The 21,269-nt window shown below is 40.5% G+C and overlaps 2 protein-coding genes and 1 long non-coding RNA gene across 4 annotated transcripts in view; 2 read left to right on the top strand and 1 right to left on the bottom strand.

Moving 5' to 3' along the window:
- Positions 1–6,106, top strand: part of kcnh7b (potassium channel, voltage gated eag related subfamily H, member 7b) — a 38,065-nt gene extending 31,959 nt beyond the window's left edge. For both annotated transcript variants that reach the window (XM_088414226.1, XM_088414227.1), the window contains 2 exons: positions 2,340–2,520; positions 3,308–6,106. In XM_088414226.1, the coding sequence (XP_088270352.1) occupies positions 2,340–2,520; positions 3,308–3,583 (457 nt within the window). In that variant the 3' untranslated portion in view covers positions 3,584–6,106. The remainder of the gene's footprint in view (positions 1–2,339; positions 2,521–3,307) is intronic.
- LOC148423381 (uncharacterized) lies at positions 3,165–7,486 on the bottom strand. The gene is made up of 3 exons (XR_015865525.1): positions 7,079–7,486; positions 5,799–5,862; positions 3,165–3,617 (listed from the first exon to the last, which is right to left on the bottom strand). It is a non-coding gene; the product is annotated as an uncharacterized LOC148423381 (long non-coding RNA).
- On the top strand, positions 6,936–21,197 carry ifih1 (interferon induced with helicase C domain 1). The gene is made up of 16 exons (XM_088414229.1): positions 6,936–7,417; positions 8,311–8,482; positions 9,416–9,514; positions 9,579–9,650; positions 12,700–12,917; positions 13,368–13,578; positions 15,575–15,792; positions 16,227–16,328; positions 16,393–16,516; positions 16,596–16,811; positions 17,312–17,568; positions 17,647–17,796; positions 18,085–18,246; positions 18,332–18,519; positions 19,207–19,300; positions 20,210–21,197. Exons 1-16 carry the CDS (start codon positions 6,980–6,982, stop codon positions 20,402–20,404), a joined length of 2,916 nt encoding a protein of 971 aa, XP_088270355.1. The 5' UTR covers positions 6,936–6,979; the 3' UTR covers positions 20,405–21,197.
- The last annotated feature ends 72 nt before the right edge of the window (positions 21,198–21,269 follow it).

Below are 21,269 nucleotides of genomic sequence, written 5' to 3'. Positions count from 1 at the left end.
GTTTATAACAGGAAATGTAGTATCAAAATAACAACTTTTTAGCTAGCCAGTTAGAGCGGTTGTTATTTAGCCTCGCTTGAGGGGTCATTTGTGAAAAATTATTAGGATTAGAGGTGTCACTTTAACTCATTCATTGCCATGGATGAGAATTCTCGTCTTTATAACAATAATAAATCATACAATTCTGGTCAAATATGTTTTTTACGGAGAAGAGCTGACACCCTTGACTAATGCTTATCTAAAATAAGACAATTGAGCGCTGTAGTGTTAACTGTGACCATTGGATGGCAGTGTTTCCACACTTACAACACATCTATTACCTACATCAATGAATGGAAGTCAATTTTTCATATGCAGCGCCCATATTTACATAGACATAGCACTCAATATTCTATTGGCTTTTCACTATTGGTTTTATTTTGGAAAAAAGATGACCCAACTAGTGACTGAATCACAAAAAGGTTGTGTAATATTGCCAAATTATTACTAAAAAATACATTGTTAATGACAATAATTTGTAAAATGAGAAAAACGTGTTTTTAATACACTCAAATGCAAAATACAAGCGATCTGATTATTTGATTAATCAACGGAATGATCGATAGAATAAACGATTACAAAAATAGTTGATAATGAGCCCAGACCAATACTGGGGCCTTTAATCATAATCTTAATGTATATTTAATGCACTTTTTATGAATAAACATCTGTCTTGTTTTTAATGACCACTGAGGCTCATTGTACTACTTTTTTTTTTTTTTGCAAATAAGTTTGAAAACCACCAATGTGGTAATTTTTTTATTTACCCGCATCAGCGCAATATTCTTCTCAAGCACATTACAGCATTTTTAATTGGTCGTAAATGCTGGCGCTGTTTAAGCTTGGGCAAGTCTTTTTGGCAAAGAAAAAAAAAAAGATCTAACCATAATGCAAACAGTCGGAGCACCTTGAAAGTTTTGCAGAAGATTACTTGTAAAATCGTGATCGTTTTTAAAAATGTATTTGTAATCCAATGCAACCGGGCACGCTAATGATTAGTGTGTCCTTTAAGAAAAAATGTCACCTCCTACACACATGAAAGTAAGCTGCACTTACACCAAGATCCCTGGCAGGATTGATCTCCTTTTTTCTCAGACAAATATAGAAGCCGGAGGAAGAAGACAATCGACCTGCCAAGGGAGATTTTTCGACTAAATGTACTGCAGGTGGCATCCAGAGCGATATAAGCAGAACGAACGTATCAAAATAACAAAGTTAACAGGACAGCTTTGTTTGCGTCGACAAACGTTACTCATGCGTGAGCAGATGTGGTTTTGATGTGATTTTCACAAGAGGCGTATTTTCAAGTGCACAACTGCAGCCAGCAGCAGGCAAGCGGAGAGTGACACATAAATGAACAGCAGCTGGTATTTTGGGCCGGGGAATGACACCGCCATCAGCACCATGTGTCTGCTCGCTTTCATTATGGCGCAAAAAAGTCAGGTTACACCCCGCAATGCAATCAATCCTGTTCCCTTCCTTAATGTGAGCTGGAGGAATGAGCTTTTTTGTCGCCTGTGGACGGCCAAAAAATGAGCGTGGATGTTATATTCCTTATTTATTACATCAGACAAGCACACGATTTCTTATTTCACTCCCTTAAAAAACACTACACGACACTACACTATGCGTCCTGATTAAAAGTAGTCATAGTTACGTTCACTCGCAGTAAACAATAAAGTCACACCTCTAAGATAATTATCACCCTTGTTTAAAAAAAAACAAAAAAACACTGTCTCTAACTGGCTCACTGTTTCCATATAGCACAAGCCTCTGTCCACTGACTCTCACGGATCAAAAGCCCCCTCTAGCGGTCAATTGAAAAAACAACTACCTTGTGTTCTCACGTTGACATTTTTTTGCATGATATTGGCTGTTAAGATTTTATTTTATTGATATCATCTTAAGGTCTATCTAGTAGAAAATTGGAAAACTGTAAAATTGTCTTAATTAATCATCAAAACATTACAAGTTTATTGCGATTTATTTGTTTAAAAAAAGCCTTACTATACATTTTTTTTCAATGTATGTTTTGGTTTTATCTTTATCTTTTATTGCCTGCCATTTTCACAAATGAGAATCTGCTAGCCAATATCGAGCATTCTGTTTCACCGTAGTTCCCCCCCCCCATGAGCAAACCAGAGCTGCCCAACATTTTCCCCATCCATTTCCATTGAATAAAAAAAAACAAAAAAAAAACGTCAATTGACATCAATGGCACTCCACAGTAGGCTTCCTATTGACGCCCTTTCATGTCAGTGGCACTTCAAGTACTCTCTTCGTCCATGCAAATTTGTCAGGCTGGAGTCCCAGCTAACGTCGGACATTCAGAGCATTCTGCAGCTGCTTCAGAGGCAGCCCACCTTGGGTCCGCCCGCTTACAGCACCGTGACCGCCAGTCCAGATTACCACGGCTCGGCCGTCAAGATTCAGCCCGCCGCTTTGACGGCCGCCCATTTTTTCAGCAATACGCAAAGTCAAGTAAGTGGAAATATCGCCCTCCTCCTCCTCCTCCTCCTCCTTTGAAATCGACGCACTTCTTATTTTGAAATAATTCATGCAAATCCTATTTGAGCTTGGACCAAATATTGATGTTGACGGTACGTCTTCAAATCCAATAACGTCACATATTGATATTGGCACTGTCTGACATCTCATTACAATGATTATGATGCTAGCTTTTTCCTTTATATGAAGGTCACACACTGCACCGGGACCGTCTTCTGTTTACCTTAAAGGGACAATGTGTAAGATTTCGACCCTTTTTCACTACGGACAGCGGGAGGTGCTGCAGCCGTCGGAGAAGTGACACCCTCCACGTAATATCGTTTCATGATAACTAGACCTACGAACATATTTAAAACATACTGTTGGTTGTTAAGAACACAATTATTTGCAAGTTTTTGACACTTATAATCATTTAAATTATTCCTTTTTAATTAAAAATGGTCTAAATCTTACACATTGTCCCTTTAAGACAGTTCTCACGAGTGTGATGTGTGTAATTGCATATCCAAAGCACCAGGGGGTGACTCACATTGTCAACGTCTGTGCAGCAGTTATGAACTTTTTAAATTGCGATCGTATTTATTGGTATTGAAGGAGTTAACGACGTTTCTGCAGGTTAATGCTTTTTATTGCTGTGACAAGAGCAGTACATCATTCTTTTCAAATTAAGAGCACATTAATTGGAACATGAAGTAACCCGGACAGTAGAATGCATTGGGATGCCATCCCGAAGCTCTTATCTCTACGTCCTTCCACCCAGGGTCCTAACCAGCAAGTGAAGAGGGCCTTTCGAGAATCCAAAGACTCGGCGGCGAGCTTGGCCAGCTTGAAGGTTCCGGTGGAGGACAACCTTTCAACGTTGCTTTTACAAAGACAAGCGGAACCGCCACGGCAACAAGAGATTAGCAGGGACCAACAGTCCAGGTTGATCCTTATCCCCGCGTCGTCGTCTTCGCCCCCTTCCGAGCGCAACCTCAACGCCGCGGGACCCCGCGGACCGGACTCGGACTCGGACCCGGAGCCGCATAGGCCGTGAAACCTTCCGGCGTTCCCTTCCCGACCTCTGGGTCCTAATGCCGTAATTACAATAGTAGTCACTTTTTATCAGCATGCTGCAACAGATACATATATATTCTTGATTTGCAGTTGCTTGGTAGTATATTTCATGTGTTTTTTTCTCACGCATTTGGATGAAATACAGTTGTGGCGACGTCTATTTATTTCCGATGTAAATGCACTCGGAGAACGCAAGTCACCACCAAGGCCGCTAGAGATCACCAATAGCCGTTTTGGTATATGCAAAACCTCACGCATACTGTACTGTATGTCTGGACATACGTACCAAAAGAAATGTAAAAACCGTAAAAATGAATAAATGTTATTGCTTGATGAAGAAAAGCTAGTAGGATAGGACGATAATTAAGATGACATATTCACCAGCAGTCGCCTCCAAACCTCTCATGAGAATTTAGCAGGACTTTGTACAGGAAAACCATGCACCATATGACATTTTTTAAAAAGACGCTTTCTTTCTATGAACTGAATGTTATGAAAATCGAATTGCTTCAATGATTTTCAATAAGCAGAAATATGGATGGAAATAGTCTTTTAGTGCAACATTTCTGCCGTTTTTCTGTGGAATCAAATTTGCTTCGGTGGATATAAAAAGTCTACACTCGCTAAGACTGTTGCCGTAGTCAAGCTGATGGAAACTATGAACAGAAGTACATCGTCTTCAAGCTTCTGTTAGAAAGAAAAAAGCCGCCTAGAAAAGCTGAGCTTCATTTTGGGTTCATCAGATGCACATTAAATCTTTTTTTTTTAGAGAGAAGATCTAATGCTAGCCTAAAACAAGCCAATTGAGCCCTGTAGTGCTAGCTGTGACCATTGGATGGCAGTGTTTCCACACTTAAAACACATCTATTACCCGCATTCATTTTAACCGAAGAATGGAAGTCAGTCTTTCATATGGCAGCACCCGTATTTACATAGACATAGCACACAATTTAAATGAGGGTGTGTAGACTTTTTATATCCAGATTCTATATTACCAGTGAGCATATTCCTGAGTTTTTTTTTGTGTTTTTTTTTTTTTTTTAATGCCATTTGTTTCTATATGACCAAATGGTCTGGGTCTATCATATTGTTTCTAATGGTTTTTTGTTGTTGTTGTTTTTTTGTACAGTTTCCAACTAAATTCTCACTACAGTGGTACCTTGAGTTACAAACTTAATTCCTTTCGGGATGGCTTTTTTATTGTGATTTTGAGTCCAGTTTCTTATGTAAATTATCTCATTCATGCCAAGCAAAACAAAAAAGTTAGAAACACTTTGTCAGAATGACAGAAATGAGTCCAGTTGGCCACGTGCTAATTTTTCAAAGGTTATCTTTAATTTTTTTCGTGTTATGGGTAAAAAAAATCTTCAGACGTTGTTTCGTATGTTGAATTTTTTGTAAACTGTGACTTAATATTTTCTCTTTTTTTCGTATTATGAGTAAAAAAAAATGAATCGCATGTTGTATGTTGAGTTTTTCATCAACTGCTCCTTTTGTATCTGGAGGTACCACTGTATTTTAGTGACAAAGCAGATAGGGAGATGGTTGTGACCGTATCAATATGTTGATCAAAACCAACTATCCTGCAGGTCCAGGATTTGACACACTTTGCATGCTTTGCTATTAGTCACAAAGAAAAAAACAAAAAGCTCCCTTTTGGCTCAGATAACCAGATTTAGCAGACGAAGCATCACGAAGCACTTGCTATATTTTCTTACTCCTTTAGATGGCACTGTTCTTTCAAAGAAACAAGGAAAATACTATACAGTATATTCCCACTGCACTAGTGTTTATTTTAAACAGAGAGCGCCATCTAGAGGGGTAAAACAATAACACAGATGCTTCGCGAAGCTTCGTTTTCCCATCACTAGCTTGAGCCTGTCAGAGTATTTTTTTTTTTTTGCACGCGTTGGTGTAATAGAGCATTTACGCGGAGGTATGAGAAGTGTTTGTGTATGCCTGTCTTGTCTGAAGTGTGACTCAGGGGTTTTGGATAATTGCACTGCAGTTTACAGTGTCCAGAATACTGTAAGAATCCTCTTTGTACAATGTGCATTATTACTTAGCGCCTACTCTACATGACACTAGCATTTGTAGACAAAAGCATGTTTTGGTTTTTTAAATCTGTATAGCCATTGTTTTTGCACCACTTGCTAGCCCAAAGTAGCACATATTATATAATGATGTCAGCATACCTGTCGTTTTCCGCATCGAAAGTTCGTGTTTGCACATCAACAGCCTCGCAATCGGGTCTCGTGCCTACGCCGAAAATACAACAAGATACAAGTTTGACTTTGAACATATCAAGTGGTTTCATTTCCCAGCACAATTTTAGTGATATTGTACATTGAAATATTGCCAGAAATGAAAAAAAAAGAATACATTCATCATTTTGCCACGTTTAGAAATAAAGAAAACATCTATTTTTTTTACTGCTCTTTATTTTCAAAAGTACATTGTTTTGAAATTGGGATCGGCAATAAAAGGAGACTTTAAAATGGTGGAGAGTGATTATTGTTTTTTTTTTTTTACGCCTTGTTCAAAACAAAGAAAAAGATCTTACTTATTGGGCCATTTTTGTTGTTTAAGCCGCCCAAAAAAGGCTTCTTTTTTTTGCTCTAAAAAAAAAAAAAAAAAAAAAAAAAGTAAGAAAACGCCTTATTATATACTTCGCTGAAAAAAAAATGTTGGTGGTTGTTTTTTGCTTCATATAGTCATCGCTATGTACTGTCATTTTTTCTGGCCAAAAATCATTTGTGCGAAGTCGTTTTTGGTGAAAAAAAAATCATTACATCGCCCTGTTTTTTTCTTTTTTTTGTTTTGTTTTGTTTTGTTTTTTTTGTTGCGACAAAAATCATAATATACAGTGCATGTTCTTTAAAAAAATGACGCCTTGTGGCCATTTCTGAGGAGGAACGCCTTACTATCCATTGTCGTTTTTTTGGGTGGGGAAAAATGCCTTTGCAAAACTAAAAATATAAATAAATCCTTACTATATCCCCAAAACGTTTTTTTTTTTTTTACTTTAAAAAATACCTTACCAATTTTCCTCCATGTTTTTTAATTGCCTTGCTACATGACTAAGACCTTTTTTTTCTCTAAAAAAAAACGTCTTTATACATTGTTTTAAAACGCCTCACCATCAGCACGGTAATTTGATCCACCTTTGTTGAACGCCCATGAACCGTTTTACGAATCACTGTAAACGGTCTCCTGCCAAATGCTGCCATCTATTGGCTGAAATGAATACCGGCCGCTTCTACTGTCCAATGCTGTCATCTATCGGCGAAAGAGGGTAGCGCGGTGACCAAAACGAAAGTTAACATTTTACTTTCGTTTCGGCAGAAAGGAAAGCCGTCCCGCTTGTCAACAAACCATGACGTCCGATGGGGACAACTTAATCAATGAGAATCTTATCGAAAGCTTCCGACCGAGGCTCCGGGCGTACGTCGCAGCGGAGCCGGTTCTGGACCACCTGCATTTCCTCGAACGCGAGGAGAAGGAAGGCGTCCGACAAAGGGCCAAGAACGAAGGCAACGCCGCGGCGGTGGACGTGCTGGTGGCCGCCGTCCTCCGCAGGCCGCACCCGGCCGGTTGGTTCCAAGCCTTCGTGGACGCCTTGTCCAACGCCGAGTGCAGATATGCGGCCGACTACATGCGGGGCAAGTTGCCCGAACCCGAGGTGGAGGCTGAGAACGACAACTGCGTGCGGCTCATGGACCTCCTGGTGCCCAGTCTGTTGGACATGGACACCTGTGTGGTGTGCACGCACTGTTTCGCCAAAAAGCTCATCACGAAGAATGACTCCAACAAAGTAAGTACTGGATGCGGTTTTTTTTACGTTTGACTTGTAAACCGGCCAAATTCCGTCATGACCGCAAGATGGCAGACAAGTCACTGAGACGCTCACGCAATCGAACTGTAACTACAACGTCAATAAAAAAATTCAACGTTCCCTCATTTATCGCGGGTATTACGTTACCTAGAATACCCGCAGGAACAAAAATCCGCAAAGTCGACATTAAAACGTTTTTGTTTTGGGCTTTTGTCCATTTTTTAAAGTTTGCTTACTTTTTGGTTTAAAAAAAATAACCCGTTTTGTTTTTGTCTGGTCCAACTTAGATGGACAAAAAATATAATGAAAAATACACTAGAATGTCTTAGCACCTGTGCGCACCACCATCCAATCTATATTCGTTAAAATCTAAATATATGTGAAAATCTAAATTTTAACATGAAAAAAGGCAACATTTTCAGTCGACAGCATGTAGCAAAAAAGTTGTTGGCAGAGATGGATTCTTCAACATAGACCGGTTTTCAAACAGATTTTTTTTGTTGACTTCCCCTTTAAAATGTGTATACGTATGTGTATATATTTTGAAAATAAATTGATGAATTGAAAATAAATGACAGGAAAAATAGCAAGCTTTTGTTTTGAAGCAAAATCGCTCAGCCTTAATTTGAGACTATTTCAATTTTTTGACTGGTAGTCTAAATGTGATAATGTGATGAAAATTAAAAATTGAGGTACTGATATATTACGCTTCTACGTGCAATTCTCTTCCAAATGATTTATAATACATCTCTGTCAAAAGTCGCATATTCCTCAATAACTCAAAAGTAATCGCTGCAAAATCCGCCTGGTTTGCTAGAAAATGGACGGATGTGGTTCAGTAAACAAGGTGCGAACGGATGTTCATCCTCCAGATCGTTCACATAGCAGGACATCAAGAAAACCGAGAAGCTGCTCGCGAACTTCTGAGAACAATCGTAAGGTGTCCCCCTGGATGGTACTCGGATTTCGTGGAAATTCTGCGCGTCACCGAACACAAGAAATTGTATGACTTGATGGGAGGCTCCTCTGAGGGCAATACCACAGGTAACCACTAGGAGTGCACATGCATCATCCAATACAAGAGAATACCTTTTTTTTTAAGTTGCTCGACAGCTCTCGAGACAGCTCTCTCTCAACCCAGGCTAAATTTAGCTCCTCCTCTGACAAACAAAGATGGAAGTTGAGATGCATCGCTTCAACATTATTTCACACTAGCTAATATTTTCATTTTAGCTAACCACGACATCACACGAGACAACAGTACATATTTTTACTTTTTTTTTCTCAAGAGTCTGGACATTTAATCACAGCTACTTCTTGTTTTCGTTTTTTTTTTCGAGTGTTTGGCTGAAGAATGGTAAACAAATATATATTATGGCTGGCACTAAAAGATTGATTACTTGAGTTAAATACTAAATTAACTGATTACTTCAATGTACTTAGGAGCTACAGTTACAATTATTTTCGTACTAAAGTAATAAAGTAATTACTTTAGGTACAAAAGTCATAACTGGTACTTAAGTAATAGTAAAGTAAGTAGTTGATTAGTACCTGCCATTTTTACGCCCCTTTAGCCAAAAACGATCAAAAAAATAAATAAGCAGCTGGGGTTGAATGTCACGGACTCTTAAAAAACGTAAATATATGTCTTTGGCATTGATTGAGTTGAACTGGGCAAAGCTACAGATGAAACAACAGGGAATTTACAAAGTGGCTAAGACTTTGGTCATCTCAATTAACAAGCCAGGCTACATTAGCTCCTCCCCTGACCAAGATCTTAGCGTCTCATTTGAGATGTATCACTTCAACGCTATTTCATATTAGCTACCCATGACTTTGCAATCAGTCTCTTTCCCAGAAATGTCCAATAACATTTTTTTACTCATTCACTCCCCAACACGTATTTTTACTTTTGTGTGAGGAAGGTGTAAAAATCTGGTACTAAACGAGTTAATGAGACCTTTATTTTGTGGTTAGCAAAAGACGAGATGGGAAGAAGTGACCCGGTGAAGGAGAGCCCAGGAAGTTCTCCGTGTCAGAATACACATCCCAAGGATACTGAGGAGGACGCCACAGGTATGCTGATAAAATCTGATGGCAAGTATAACGAGCACTTATGTGCGGCGCGTCACCCCCTCAGACATGTACCGGGCCGAGGCCTCCAGCGAAGATGCCGCGGCCGGCGAGTGGAGCGGCAGTTCGGAAGGCTTAGGTGGGAACAATTTGCACACGCTCGCTCCGCCGCAAAAATGACTTGGCTATCCTGTTTGCTGACAACGCAGCCCTCGCACGTGAGGAGCAAATCAAAGCGGCCGCGATGGAAATTGGATTTGTGAACAGTAAAGGATGCAGGATTTTTTCTCTCGGTGGTCCGTACCGAATAATACGTTTCACGTGTGGAGCGCGCGGAGGTCGAAAAAGACAGCGAGTGGAATGAAGAACATATGTTGGCTCCGTTTGGCCACATCACTGCCCGTTGGAAGACTCTTCCACATATTGCCGCCAATATTATGCCATAAGCACATTTCAATCGCTCTCTTCTGCTTTTATTTTTTTGTTTCATCAACTACTCACAAAAACGTCGGGATAGAGAGCTTCTGCCGGAAATTTTAGGATGAACCTAAAAGGAATTTTCACCTTAACAGGTCAATCTAATTGAACTTTCTAAACGTCTGACTGAGAACGTTTCATGTGTCAGTACATTTTTGCACAATTAGCGAGCGCTTAATGACATTACGAAGACGAGTTTGTCTCTATATTTAGAAAATCTGTCTATCTATCTATCTATCTATCTATCTATCTATCTATCTATCTATCTATCTATCTATCTATCCATCCATCCATCCATCCATCCATCCATCCATCCATCCATCCATCCATCCATCCATCCATCTATCTATCTATCTATCTATCTATCTAATGTGTGTGTGTTATATACACATACAGTACATGCGAGTGTCGGAAAAAAAACCGGTAAATGAAATCCCAAAGATGTAAGTATACGTCTTTACATAGTCCAGAAACTCAATCTCATGTATTTATTCACTTTTTTTTTTAATCAATGCCTGCATTATTATAAAGAAGTGTCTGAAAATATTTGGCACATTCAATCCCAAAGACGTAAATATACATCTTCACCTCGTAAATACTTTCAATGTATTTACTGTATTTTTTGTTTGTTTTTTAGCTTTTAGGGTAGTGTCATATAAGGGGGAGGCAACTGCAAGATTAGACTCAAAAAATGGAACACCAGAGATTTGTCTATCATTACAATCTTGCTCCTTTAGCCCCCTCAATACTTCAAAATGGGACACCAAAGGTATTTTCATTTGAAAAGTACAATTTGATCAAGAGAATTCATTCAAAACGATCTAACTGGGACAGAATACGATGTAAATGTGTCCGCTACAATAACATTATTCATAGACATGCAACGGTTGGCTTTGGAATCACCCCGCTAAATAAAAGCACATAGCAGGTAGATGAAATACGGAATGTGCATATTGTGTGTACACACCTTCTCTGATGTTCACCAAAGCATGACAATGTGCGCAACAGATGTTGCTGGAGCGCACATACTGTACAAAGGCTTCCACGATTCAAAAATAAGGAGTCGCATCATCAATGAAATATGAGTCAACGCAAGTAGCTCAAATATTCCAGGAAATGTGAGGCGCCGCATTTTTTTTCTCTGCAAAGTTGAACATCTGCATGTGATTATCAGACACCTCCATTTTGCCAGCGTAATGGCGAGTGTATGATTTCATCATAGTTTGCTAATGTTGCCCCGCAGGGGTGATCCACTAGTCAGATGCTAATCATTCATTCGCTTAGCTAAGTAACGCAAGTAAGGAAGCGTGTGTGCGGCAGCCCCCCCCCCCCCCCCCCCCCCCCCCCCCCCCTTTTTGGCTGCTTATTCTCTTCAGATCCGAACGTCCTCCAGTTATGAGTCTAACCTCCCGCACAGGTTTACTCCCAGCGCAGTAATCGCCTGTCTGGGACATGACATGTTTTAAGGAACCTTGCGGAATCCACACTCCAGCCTTCATGTGATGAAACGTCAAAAAGTACTTTGTGTAGCCTTCTACATTTTTGATTGGGAACCTATGATTTTTTGCTAACTGCCATTGCTCGCTCATCCGTCAAAAATACATTTTAACCGGGTTAAAATGACAATAACTGATTCATTCGTTGACAAAACTGAGACAATTATTTTGAGACTGTCTTTTACTCTAATAATTGAAAAAGAAAAAAATACATGGGATGTAATGTCTGGAGTTGTGAAGACGTATATTTACGTCTTTGGGATTGAACGTGCCACCTATGTTCAGGCAACAAAAGCAAAAGAGGAATATGAAAACAAATTGGGGGGAATCGTCTAAACTTACTGTTGTGACTTGAATGTACTTAAGTGGTTCTTAAGTATTTCAGCGCCATGGAAGAGAATTTTTGTCGTGTAAACTTAGTTGTGTGCCAGAAAAAATCATTCTTATCCACTGTTTTTTTTGTGTGTTTTTTTAAACAAATAAATAGATGACACTTGTGGCCATTGCTCCTTTTAATATTATGCCGACTGAACACTGTTGTAATGTACAGTGGACCCCCACCAGACGAACTTAATCTGTTCCAGGGTTGGGATCGTAAGGCGAAATCGTCATATGGCGGGCAGTAGCAAACTAATGCGCGTAAAACCCTAGGTAAAAACATCAAAATTGTACATACATATTAAAAATTGGTAACAAAATAGTATAGTAAATGCTACTTATATATTTAATATAGATGTATACAATTAAGTAACATCATAATTAAAAAAATCTATAAATGCGAAAAGAAAATAAGAGCAATTACCTAAAAACGCCTGCAGAGGGAGGCAAAACAACATAAACACAGCTAACCTGACAAGTCATGACAGTTCTTGATGTTGTAAAGCGGGAAAAATGGTGTAAAGAGGGGACTTAGTAATGTACTTAGCATTCGAATAAATGTAAGCCCGGGACGCCGTAACCCGGGGGTCCACTGTAGATCATTCACTGAACCATTTGTAATTGGAAAAGTACCTTTTTGAATTCTTCATTGCAGTACGAAAAAGGTTTTTTTTTGGGAGCACACTTCTAACTCGTCAAAGTGTCTCATCCAACCCTCGGGTTCAATAGAGCCTTACCGCTGTTGTAGGCAAACAAGATGCTTAATGAGGTAGTACGTATTCATTAAAAACCAAGAAAATAAAAGCCATTGAGCAATTGAGTCTGTCTGCATTGCAGAAATGCGTGACCCGGTCACAGCTGCTGGAAGCCCTGAGATTGTTCTTCGAGATTATCAGATGGACGTGGCTAAACCTGCCCTGGAGGGAAAAAACATCATCATATGCCTCCCGACCGGAAGCGGTAAAACCAGAATCGCCGTTTACGTTACCCGGGAGCATCTGGACCGCAGGAAGGCACGGGGCAAAACGGGCAAAGTGCTGGTTCTGGTCAACATGGTACGAAAATATATTTGACTTTAGGTAAAATCCTTGCTTTTATTCAGCGTGCGTAAGTGACCGCAAATTCCGCGCTGCTCGTTTTTCCTCCCTGACGAGGAGTATTTTGGGAGAAAAATGAATGAAGAAAACCCCTTTCTTACTCCATTTGAGATGAATGACTTTCTAGCTGTGGAACCGCCTCAGAAATTGTTTGCATGCGATTCCACTTCCTTTCTTCCGGACCGAAAGAAAATGTCCTCAGAAGTCTGCCATTTTGGGTTGAGGGATTTTCATTGAACTTTCAATGAAAGTGTTCAATATATCGTAATTATAAAACGTTATGTGAAGGGAATTCAACGATTTTAGATGAAGCATTCATAAAAAGATTGGACAAAGGAATGCGCGAGCTCTCAATACTTTGATTTTCAAAAACTAAGGTGACAAATGGTCTCTGGTGGCATTTCACAGGTTCCCCTGGTCGAGCAGCACTCCACCGCCGAGTTCCATCGCTTTCTGAAGCACGCTTATAAAGTGGAAAAAGTCAGCGGACAATCCAAGCTCAAAATCTCTTTCACAGAGATTTTCAAGCAAAACGACATCATCATTTGCACGGCCCAAATTTTGGAAAATTACTTGGAGCGGTCGGTGGAAGGAGAGGACGAGGGAGTGCATCTAAAGGGTAGGATTTCAACGTGCTTTCGATGGAGCTTTTGATGACTTTTGATGACATTGGGAACGCCGGGTAGCAAGTTGTGTTGCCCTTAAAGGCCAAGCTTAAATATCATAATAGCTTTTCAAAGAAATCATGGCAGAATGAGCCTCCAAGGAAAAAATGTTCATGTACCTATTTTACAGTGTTTGTATCCAGCTAAACAAATACAAATGTAAGCTAGCTAAACTACAAAAACACGACTTCAGTTGCGCTGAGGTTCCATCTAATGAAATACATCAATAAAAAATAAATAACATTTGACATTGTTGCCACGTCGCAAGGGCTATAAATCAATGTTTGATCCGAAAATCTTTGAATTCCTTTCAAATATCCACACATAAACAAACATGGATGTTTCTACTCATTATTAGGAGCTCCACTAAATGAAATCTCAGGTTTTGTAGAAGTGAATTATTATATTTGAATCACTATTGCATTACTTTTAAATTACGCTCACCAACATACTTGAAAATATGGATTTAGAATTCTAAATGTAGATCACTACATTGCACTAATGACATTGTTTTTGTAATACATTTTAAGTGTGTCCATTTGTACCGAAAGCTGATTTGATCTTTTTTCTCGCTAAAAAGAGCCACATAATGAGAAATGTAGTTAAAGGAGCAGTGATGATGCGCTGTTCTTTTGAGGGACTTTCTTTTGATCATGATTCCAGCACACTTGAGTCGATAAATAGTACAGAAGCAAATCAGATCCCCCGTTTTCAGTAAAACGCTGAGACTCAAAAGCGCACAAATTAGGAATCCACCCAGAGGACGGAGAGCCTCTCCCGTGACCGTATCTGACAGGATCTTGTCAAAGTCTTCCAAGGTGGAATGGCCACCAAAGTGGAACATATGCTGTTTGTCGCAACGCCTGAAAGCGTGTGCTTTTCTATTTATTTGTTTATTTTTACCCCCCCCCCCCCCCGCTGGTTTCCACTTTTCACGTCTGTTCAAGCCATCAGCGTGTGGCTGATCAAATTCACATGAGAACATCTATCACCTACGACGCATCAAGCCGCCGCCGCCGCCGCTCTGGGTTTCCTCCGGGGATACGCTTACGTCACAAAGTGTACTTGTTGCCATGATCGGATTTTAAATATAGTTAGAGAGGAGTGCTAAGAGTTCTTGTATTTAATGGCCTGCTGTTAAATGGATTCCAGGCTATTGTTTTGCATAATGATTCATGTCAACTGGTGTGATATTCTTAGTTCCATGGCTTTCCGGTCTGTTGCTTTAAAACAGTTCTTCTCAAAAAGGATTGGCATCTTTATATATTTCAGCCATTTTGATGGACTTACAGGCTTTTTTTTTCAGCTTTAGACTAACATGTTACCGGTATAAACACGGTGAAAAAGTAGTTCACAGTTCTGGAAAGTTGATTTGGATTGCTTTTTTTGGTTAATGTTAAAAAGCATACAGTTATAGATATAAATGTTTTATGAATAACAATTTGTTATGCTTGCAATGAGTGTGTGGGGGGGGCTTTGCAAAAAATAATTGAGAAGCACTGCTGGTTATTACTAGTACTATCAAGCAATCCTGCAACCTTTACTATACATATACAACTATTTATGGTATCAACAAATTTGATCATCTCAATCATACATTCCTCTGGACCGAGGTTGATTTTACATTTATGGGGGGAAATAGTAAAGGTGAAATGCTGAAGAAAAAGTAAGAAACGCGGGACGCTTTTGAATACCGTGGAATGATATTAAAACATGGAACAATATTAATAGAATGAGGTGATTTGGTGAAAAGAATTTTCAAACGTGAACAATATCAACGCGGGATGTTGAATATGCCGTTAGAATGAAGGAATACAATATTTGATGGGAATTTGGAATGAATGGGTCATTTTCGGGTGAAAAATGTTGAAATATGGGATAAGTGAATATTTGGGTTGGGAAAAAACTTGCATTTTTGGAATATGATCAATATGCGTCCCGTGTTGGCAGATGTCAGCCTGATTATAATAGACGAGTGCCATCACACAAAGAAAGGCCAGGTCTACAACCGAGTGATGATGCGTTACCTCAAGCAGAAGAGGGAGAACAAAATGTTGAAGGAGCAGCAAAAGGAGACGGTGCCGCTACCTCAGATTGTGGGGATGACGGCCTCACTGGGGGTCGGCGACGCCAACAAGCTGGATGCGGCCGAGAAACACATTTTGCAGGTGAGGACGTAAAGTGTCCCCCTAAAAAAAAAAAAAAGACTTAGCATTTATAAAGGTTAGAATATAATATAAATAATAATAAAAAGGTTGTGTACATTTTTTTAAAAAATGTATTCAAAAAGACAATTTGAATACGATGTTTTTTCTATCCAGTTCTCCCCGAGGTTTTGACAGATCCTAAAATCAGGTGATAAATGGGTTCCCCCCTAATTTTTGGGCTGATACTGGATATATATTCCATATCAATATCGGATTGGGACGCTTCTACTTCTTCTACTAAAATTTCTTCTCCAGCAAGCCGTTTGTAATGTTCCGCCTTGTCACGCGCAGCCATAAATAGCGGTCCAAAGTTGAAACACCTTTCTGGCTTGGGTGGCTGCAAAATAGTACGTCAGATTTGGCAGTTTGATTTACACAAAGTGATTCTTTTGTAGATTTGTGCCAGCCTGGATGCGTCGCAAATTCTGACCGGGAATCTTGGGAATTATAGCAACGAACCGGACAAAAAAATAGTTCTCGTGGAGGACAAGAAAAAGGTTTGTCGGCAAAAATGGACTTTTTTCCACTGCGTTTTGTCGCCCTACGGCAAAACTTTTGCAGGACCCTTTCGGCGATGTCATCAAGAGGATCATGAACCGTATTCAAAGGCACGCCGACCTGAGCCCCGCCTGCGAGCTCGGCTCTCAGAACTACGAGCAGTGGGTGGTGCAACGCGAGCAACAAGGTGATCAAGTCTCCGTCGCTTTTGTTCGCTTTGTTTTTTTCCTCCTATTCAAGGCGTAACTCGGCGATTCCCTTTTTAGCCGCCAAGGAGGAAGCTCAGAAGGTACGGGTTTGCGTGGAGCACCTTCGACGATACAACGACGCCCTGATAGTCAGCGACACCATTCGCATGCGCGACGCCTTCCGCTTCCTGAAAAAAAAACACCAGGAAGAGTTGAAGGGTAAAAGCAGCCCTGACGGAGAACACGTCATAAATATCACAGACACCGAGAGAGAGCTTTTCACTTTGTTCAAAGGTATCACAAGAACGTTGGAGTTTAGATCAAATAGTCATAAGCAGGGATGGGGCGAGATTAGAGTTCCGAAATCATGTTCGCTCGTATCATTACAGTGCCCAATTGGCTTATATTAGGTAAGCATTAGTCAAGGGTGTCAGCACCCCTCCATAAAAAACCGATTTGACCCGAATGTTATTTTTTATCATTGATATTACTTAAAGTGACAGCTCTGATTAAGCGAGGCTAAATGACAACAGCTCCAACTGGCTAGCGAAAAAGTTGATAATACCTTTTCCGTTATAGACCGGTCAACATAATTCTCGTCAATGGCACTGAATGAGTTCAAAAGGAGTCACCATATTTTTCGGACTATAAGCCACAACTTTTGTCTCATGATTTGACAAATCCCGTCCTTCTCGTGGACTCGATCTCGTGAGACGTCCCGTCCCATCCCTGGTAATTATCCTCATACGGCCCCCACTTCCGTTTTCACCCGGGCGTGGCCGCGTTTCTTCCAGACAACGAGGAGGAGCTGGAGAAGCTCTCCGAGAACAAATCGTACGAAAACGACAGCTTGTCAAAACTGCAAGAAAATGTTCTGCGGCAGTTCACCAGCAGGGAAAAAGCCAGGGGGATCATTTTCACCAAAATGCGACAAAGCGCCATCGCTCTCAGCCACTGGATTGAGGAGAACCCCGTGTTCGCCGACGTCGGCGTGAAAGTGTCCTACGTCATCGGAGGCGGAAACCAGAGCCTTGTCAAACCCATGACGGCCGTGAGAATCCGGCGTTCCTGTCGCACGGAGACGCGAGCGCAAATCCACTGTTGCCGTGTCATTATTTTTCTTCATCAGGCGGAGCAGAAGGACGTGTTGAGCAAATTTCGCAGCGGCGCTGTCAACTTGCTGACCGCCACCTCGGTGGCACAGGAAGGTTTGGACATACCCGCGTGCAACTTTGTCATCTGCTACGGCCTCGTGACCAATGAGATCGCCATGATACAAGTTAGTGATTCGAAGATATTCTTTTTGAAAAAGAGAGAAAGAATACGTCATTGAGCTGTAATTATTTGATCTGATCGACGATAAAAATGGGGTCTCAAAAGCTAAACGAAGACTTTAGGCGGTGAAGCGCTAAAGTAATCGTAATCGATCGTGAGCGTTATTACGGGTCGTTCAAGTTTGACTCGGATATCTGAGATTGAATTTAAAATGAGGTTTTTGGGGTCGGAGGAGTGGAACTTAAAGCTCCCGATACCGCGGCCGGTCCTCACTTTTCCCACTTTTTGGCAGTCTCGAGGCCGAGCCCGAGCCAAGAACAGCCATTACGTCGTGATCGAGGTGAAAGGCTCCGGGGTGACCGAGAAGGAAAGCGTCAACGAGTACCGTGTCAAATTAATGACCAAAGCTATCGCCCAAATCCAAGCGCTGGATCCTGCTGAATATGACAAAAAGGTACGTCTCCCCCAAGCTGGTTCCCCGGGATCGCAGGCGGATTGTTTTCAGCTGTTGTGTTTTTTTTCTTCCCCGCCCGCCGCAGATCGCAGAATTTCAAATCCAGGCCATTCTCGAGGACAAGCTGAGAATGACGAATAAAAAACCTCGAAAGCTCGAGCCTCCGTCGGCGGTGAAATTAAGTTGCCGAAATTGTGGCCGGTTCGCCTGCGCCGCCGATGACATGCAGATCATTGAGAACATGCACCACGTCAACGTCTCACCGGAATTCAGGTCCAAATTCTTGTGGATTCCCGTCTTCTCCTGAGACTCGGCCTATTCGGTCCACCGTTGTAGACGGCAAAATTAGCCCCAACAAAGAAAACTAGTCTGGTCCGTCTCTGTAGCCTGTAACGTGATGATGACACTTTAAGACATAGCCGTTAACTGGTCTCTACTGCCACCTTCTGGCTCGAGGTGAAACGCCAGTCAAAGAATTTTCTGTCTGCTGACAGAGTTTGACCGACGCTCGACGAAATGTTCGCAGGAAAAGCAATGTGGTAAATCCTGCGAAAATGCATCTCAAAAATTGTAATTAGAACGCTTTTATAGGGTACAAAATTTGGACAATGATTATTTCTGTACATAGACTCTCGCATATCCAGTTGCAATCACGTAGAAATGTCACAATTGTGGCATTTTTAACTTTTACATGTTTTAATCATCTGCTGGAAATGTTAGTTTTTTTCCCCCTTTGATTCTTTTATGATATAAAGAAAATCAAAGGAATTTCCATAGTTTGTAGCATGATGCGCGAGACATCATCGGAAAGGCCGAGGAGTTCCAAAATATACTGTAGAGCAAAAACAAATGTCCACTACAGTGGACAAATAAACTGGCAATCAGGAGGAAAGCATGTTGACCGGGACTCTCTTGCACATTATTCTTTTAGATTTGAAAATCAATCTTATTTCCTTACAGGAAACTTTTCATGGAGAAAGAAAATACTTCTCTTCAGGAACGACTTCTCGACTATGAAACGAATTCTTCCATAGTGTGCAAGGAGTGTGGACAGGTATAATAGAATTTTCTAACAACCGTTTTTTAATTTGATGGCTGAATTATATTTCACTTACGCTTAAAAACACATTTTCTACTCGCCGTCGACTGAAAATGACATCCAGCGCCGAAGGCTCAGGTAACAACCAATCGTGAGCCGTGATTGGCCGCTGGCCAGGTGATGTCATTTTCAGGCGACAGCAAGTGGCAAATTGTGTTTCAAAATATATGAACTCACTCTATCCCAAAGACATGTTTTCACGTTTTTGTTCAATCCCAGGTGCGCTTTTGTATTTTTCCCTTTTTTTCGCAGTGTAAGATTCATTTTTATTCCGTATTAAAGCAAAAAAAATCATGAATCATTCAGAAGTAAAACAGGGCCAATATGTTCGAAGCTTGTCGGTTTTTTGGAGATTATTTTGGATTGTTTTTGTGATATTATTACATATGGGTACGGACCAATAGAATGGGACCACTTGCTGAAATTTTCAACTTTTGTTTTTGTTTATTTTTAAAAAATGTTACGAAAACCAGAGGTCAAAGTCTCATATTTCTTTTTTTTTTTTAAACTCCATAGCGAAATGGGTCAAAAGCCATTTTGAGGAAACGCAAAACAAACGTTCGTAGTGTCATTTTTCAGTTCTATTCCAAATTCCGCGCTTCTAAACAGTGAATTTGGGATAAAAAATGCATTAAAAAAAAAAAAACATCGTCACCGCTTCAATGTCTGACGTGGCTTCTTGGCTTTTCATCTTCTTGTAAAATTTGTGTTTTCACCAAGCGGTCCAACCCGCCGTACTCATATAGCAAACATCCACATACAATTGAAACCCAATGATATGCATTTGGAATATTTTTTTTTTTTTTTTTTTACTAAACTCCAAAATGCCATCAAAATGACCGAACGCTCATTTGCATCTTTCAGAAATGGGGTACGATGATGATGTACCGCGGGATGGAGTGTCCCTGTCTGCTCGTGAAGAACTTTGTTGTGACGATCAAAGAAAAGAAGTTCAGCAATTACACCAAGTGGCGGGAACTTCCCACCCAGTTCCAGGCATTCGACTATATCGAGCAGGCCGACCGCTTGGCTCAAAATTCCCGTGACGAAGAGGCTTGAAGCCGGCCGCGACGCCGCGCCGCATTTTTTAGTCGGGGAACAGGAATCCGATCAAACTGCTCAACGGGGTTTCTTTGCCGGGATTGCTTTCGTTTACACTATGTTACACTATGTGAATAGGGAGCCAGCTACGAATTTTTCAATCTCATTCATTGCCATGGGCGTCACGTATCGCCGGTCATATTGTCTTCGCCGCAATAGTGAAAATGCTAAATAAAAAAGCTTACGACCTCCCCCCCCCAAAAGATCAAATGTACGTAAATAGTCACACCTTGGAAACATCAATATGGTAATATCTAGTCATACATATGGCGCCACCTTGTGGAAACAAAATTGCCACTTTTTACATTTTTACAGTACCACGTTGAGCCGTTTGTAAAAATGCAGCATAGAAATATTGCATAAATTGGATAAAAAATATTGCATAGATTGTCAAACCACAATGCCTTTCAATGTGCCACGCTGCCGTCCCTTCTAAATGCTTGCAAAGAGACGTTGAGAGATACAGCCTATAGGTGTCAAATTTAGCCCATGTCATGCTCATTTACTGCCATTCCAAACTGGAAATACTTTTCAAAAATTACTCCTAAAAACGGCTAAATGCATGGACTATGCCTTTAAGAGGTAGCATCACTACAAGTATGGCTTCTATGAAAGGGGATGCTGTCAGTTTTAGTGTTTTGATGTATGTATTTTGTATGACGTCATTGATCTACTGTATTAGCCAAAAAAGTGTCTGCTCTTCTCCATAAAGTGTCTTTTAACTACAACAAATAAAATCCGGCCAAAACAACTGATGTGGAGAATGTTTTTATCCAGGATATTTCTGACTTTATTTACTAACTTTTGCTTACTTGTTTTCTTT

This window comes from Hippichthys cyanospilos, chromosome 5 (assembly GCF_059441005.1).
Source record: "Hippichthys cyanospilos isolate Australia breed blue-spotted pipefish chromosome 5, RoL_Hcya_1.0, whole genome shotgun sequence".
In the NCBI taxonomy this organism is placed as follows: Eukaryota; Metazoa; Chordata; class Actinopteri; order Syngnathiformes; family Syngnathidae; genus Hippichthys; species Hippichthys cyanospilos.
The sequence above is the reverse complement of the archived record's forward strand: the minus strand, read 5'-3'. Positions and strand labels throughout refer to the sequence as shown.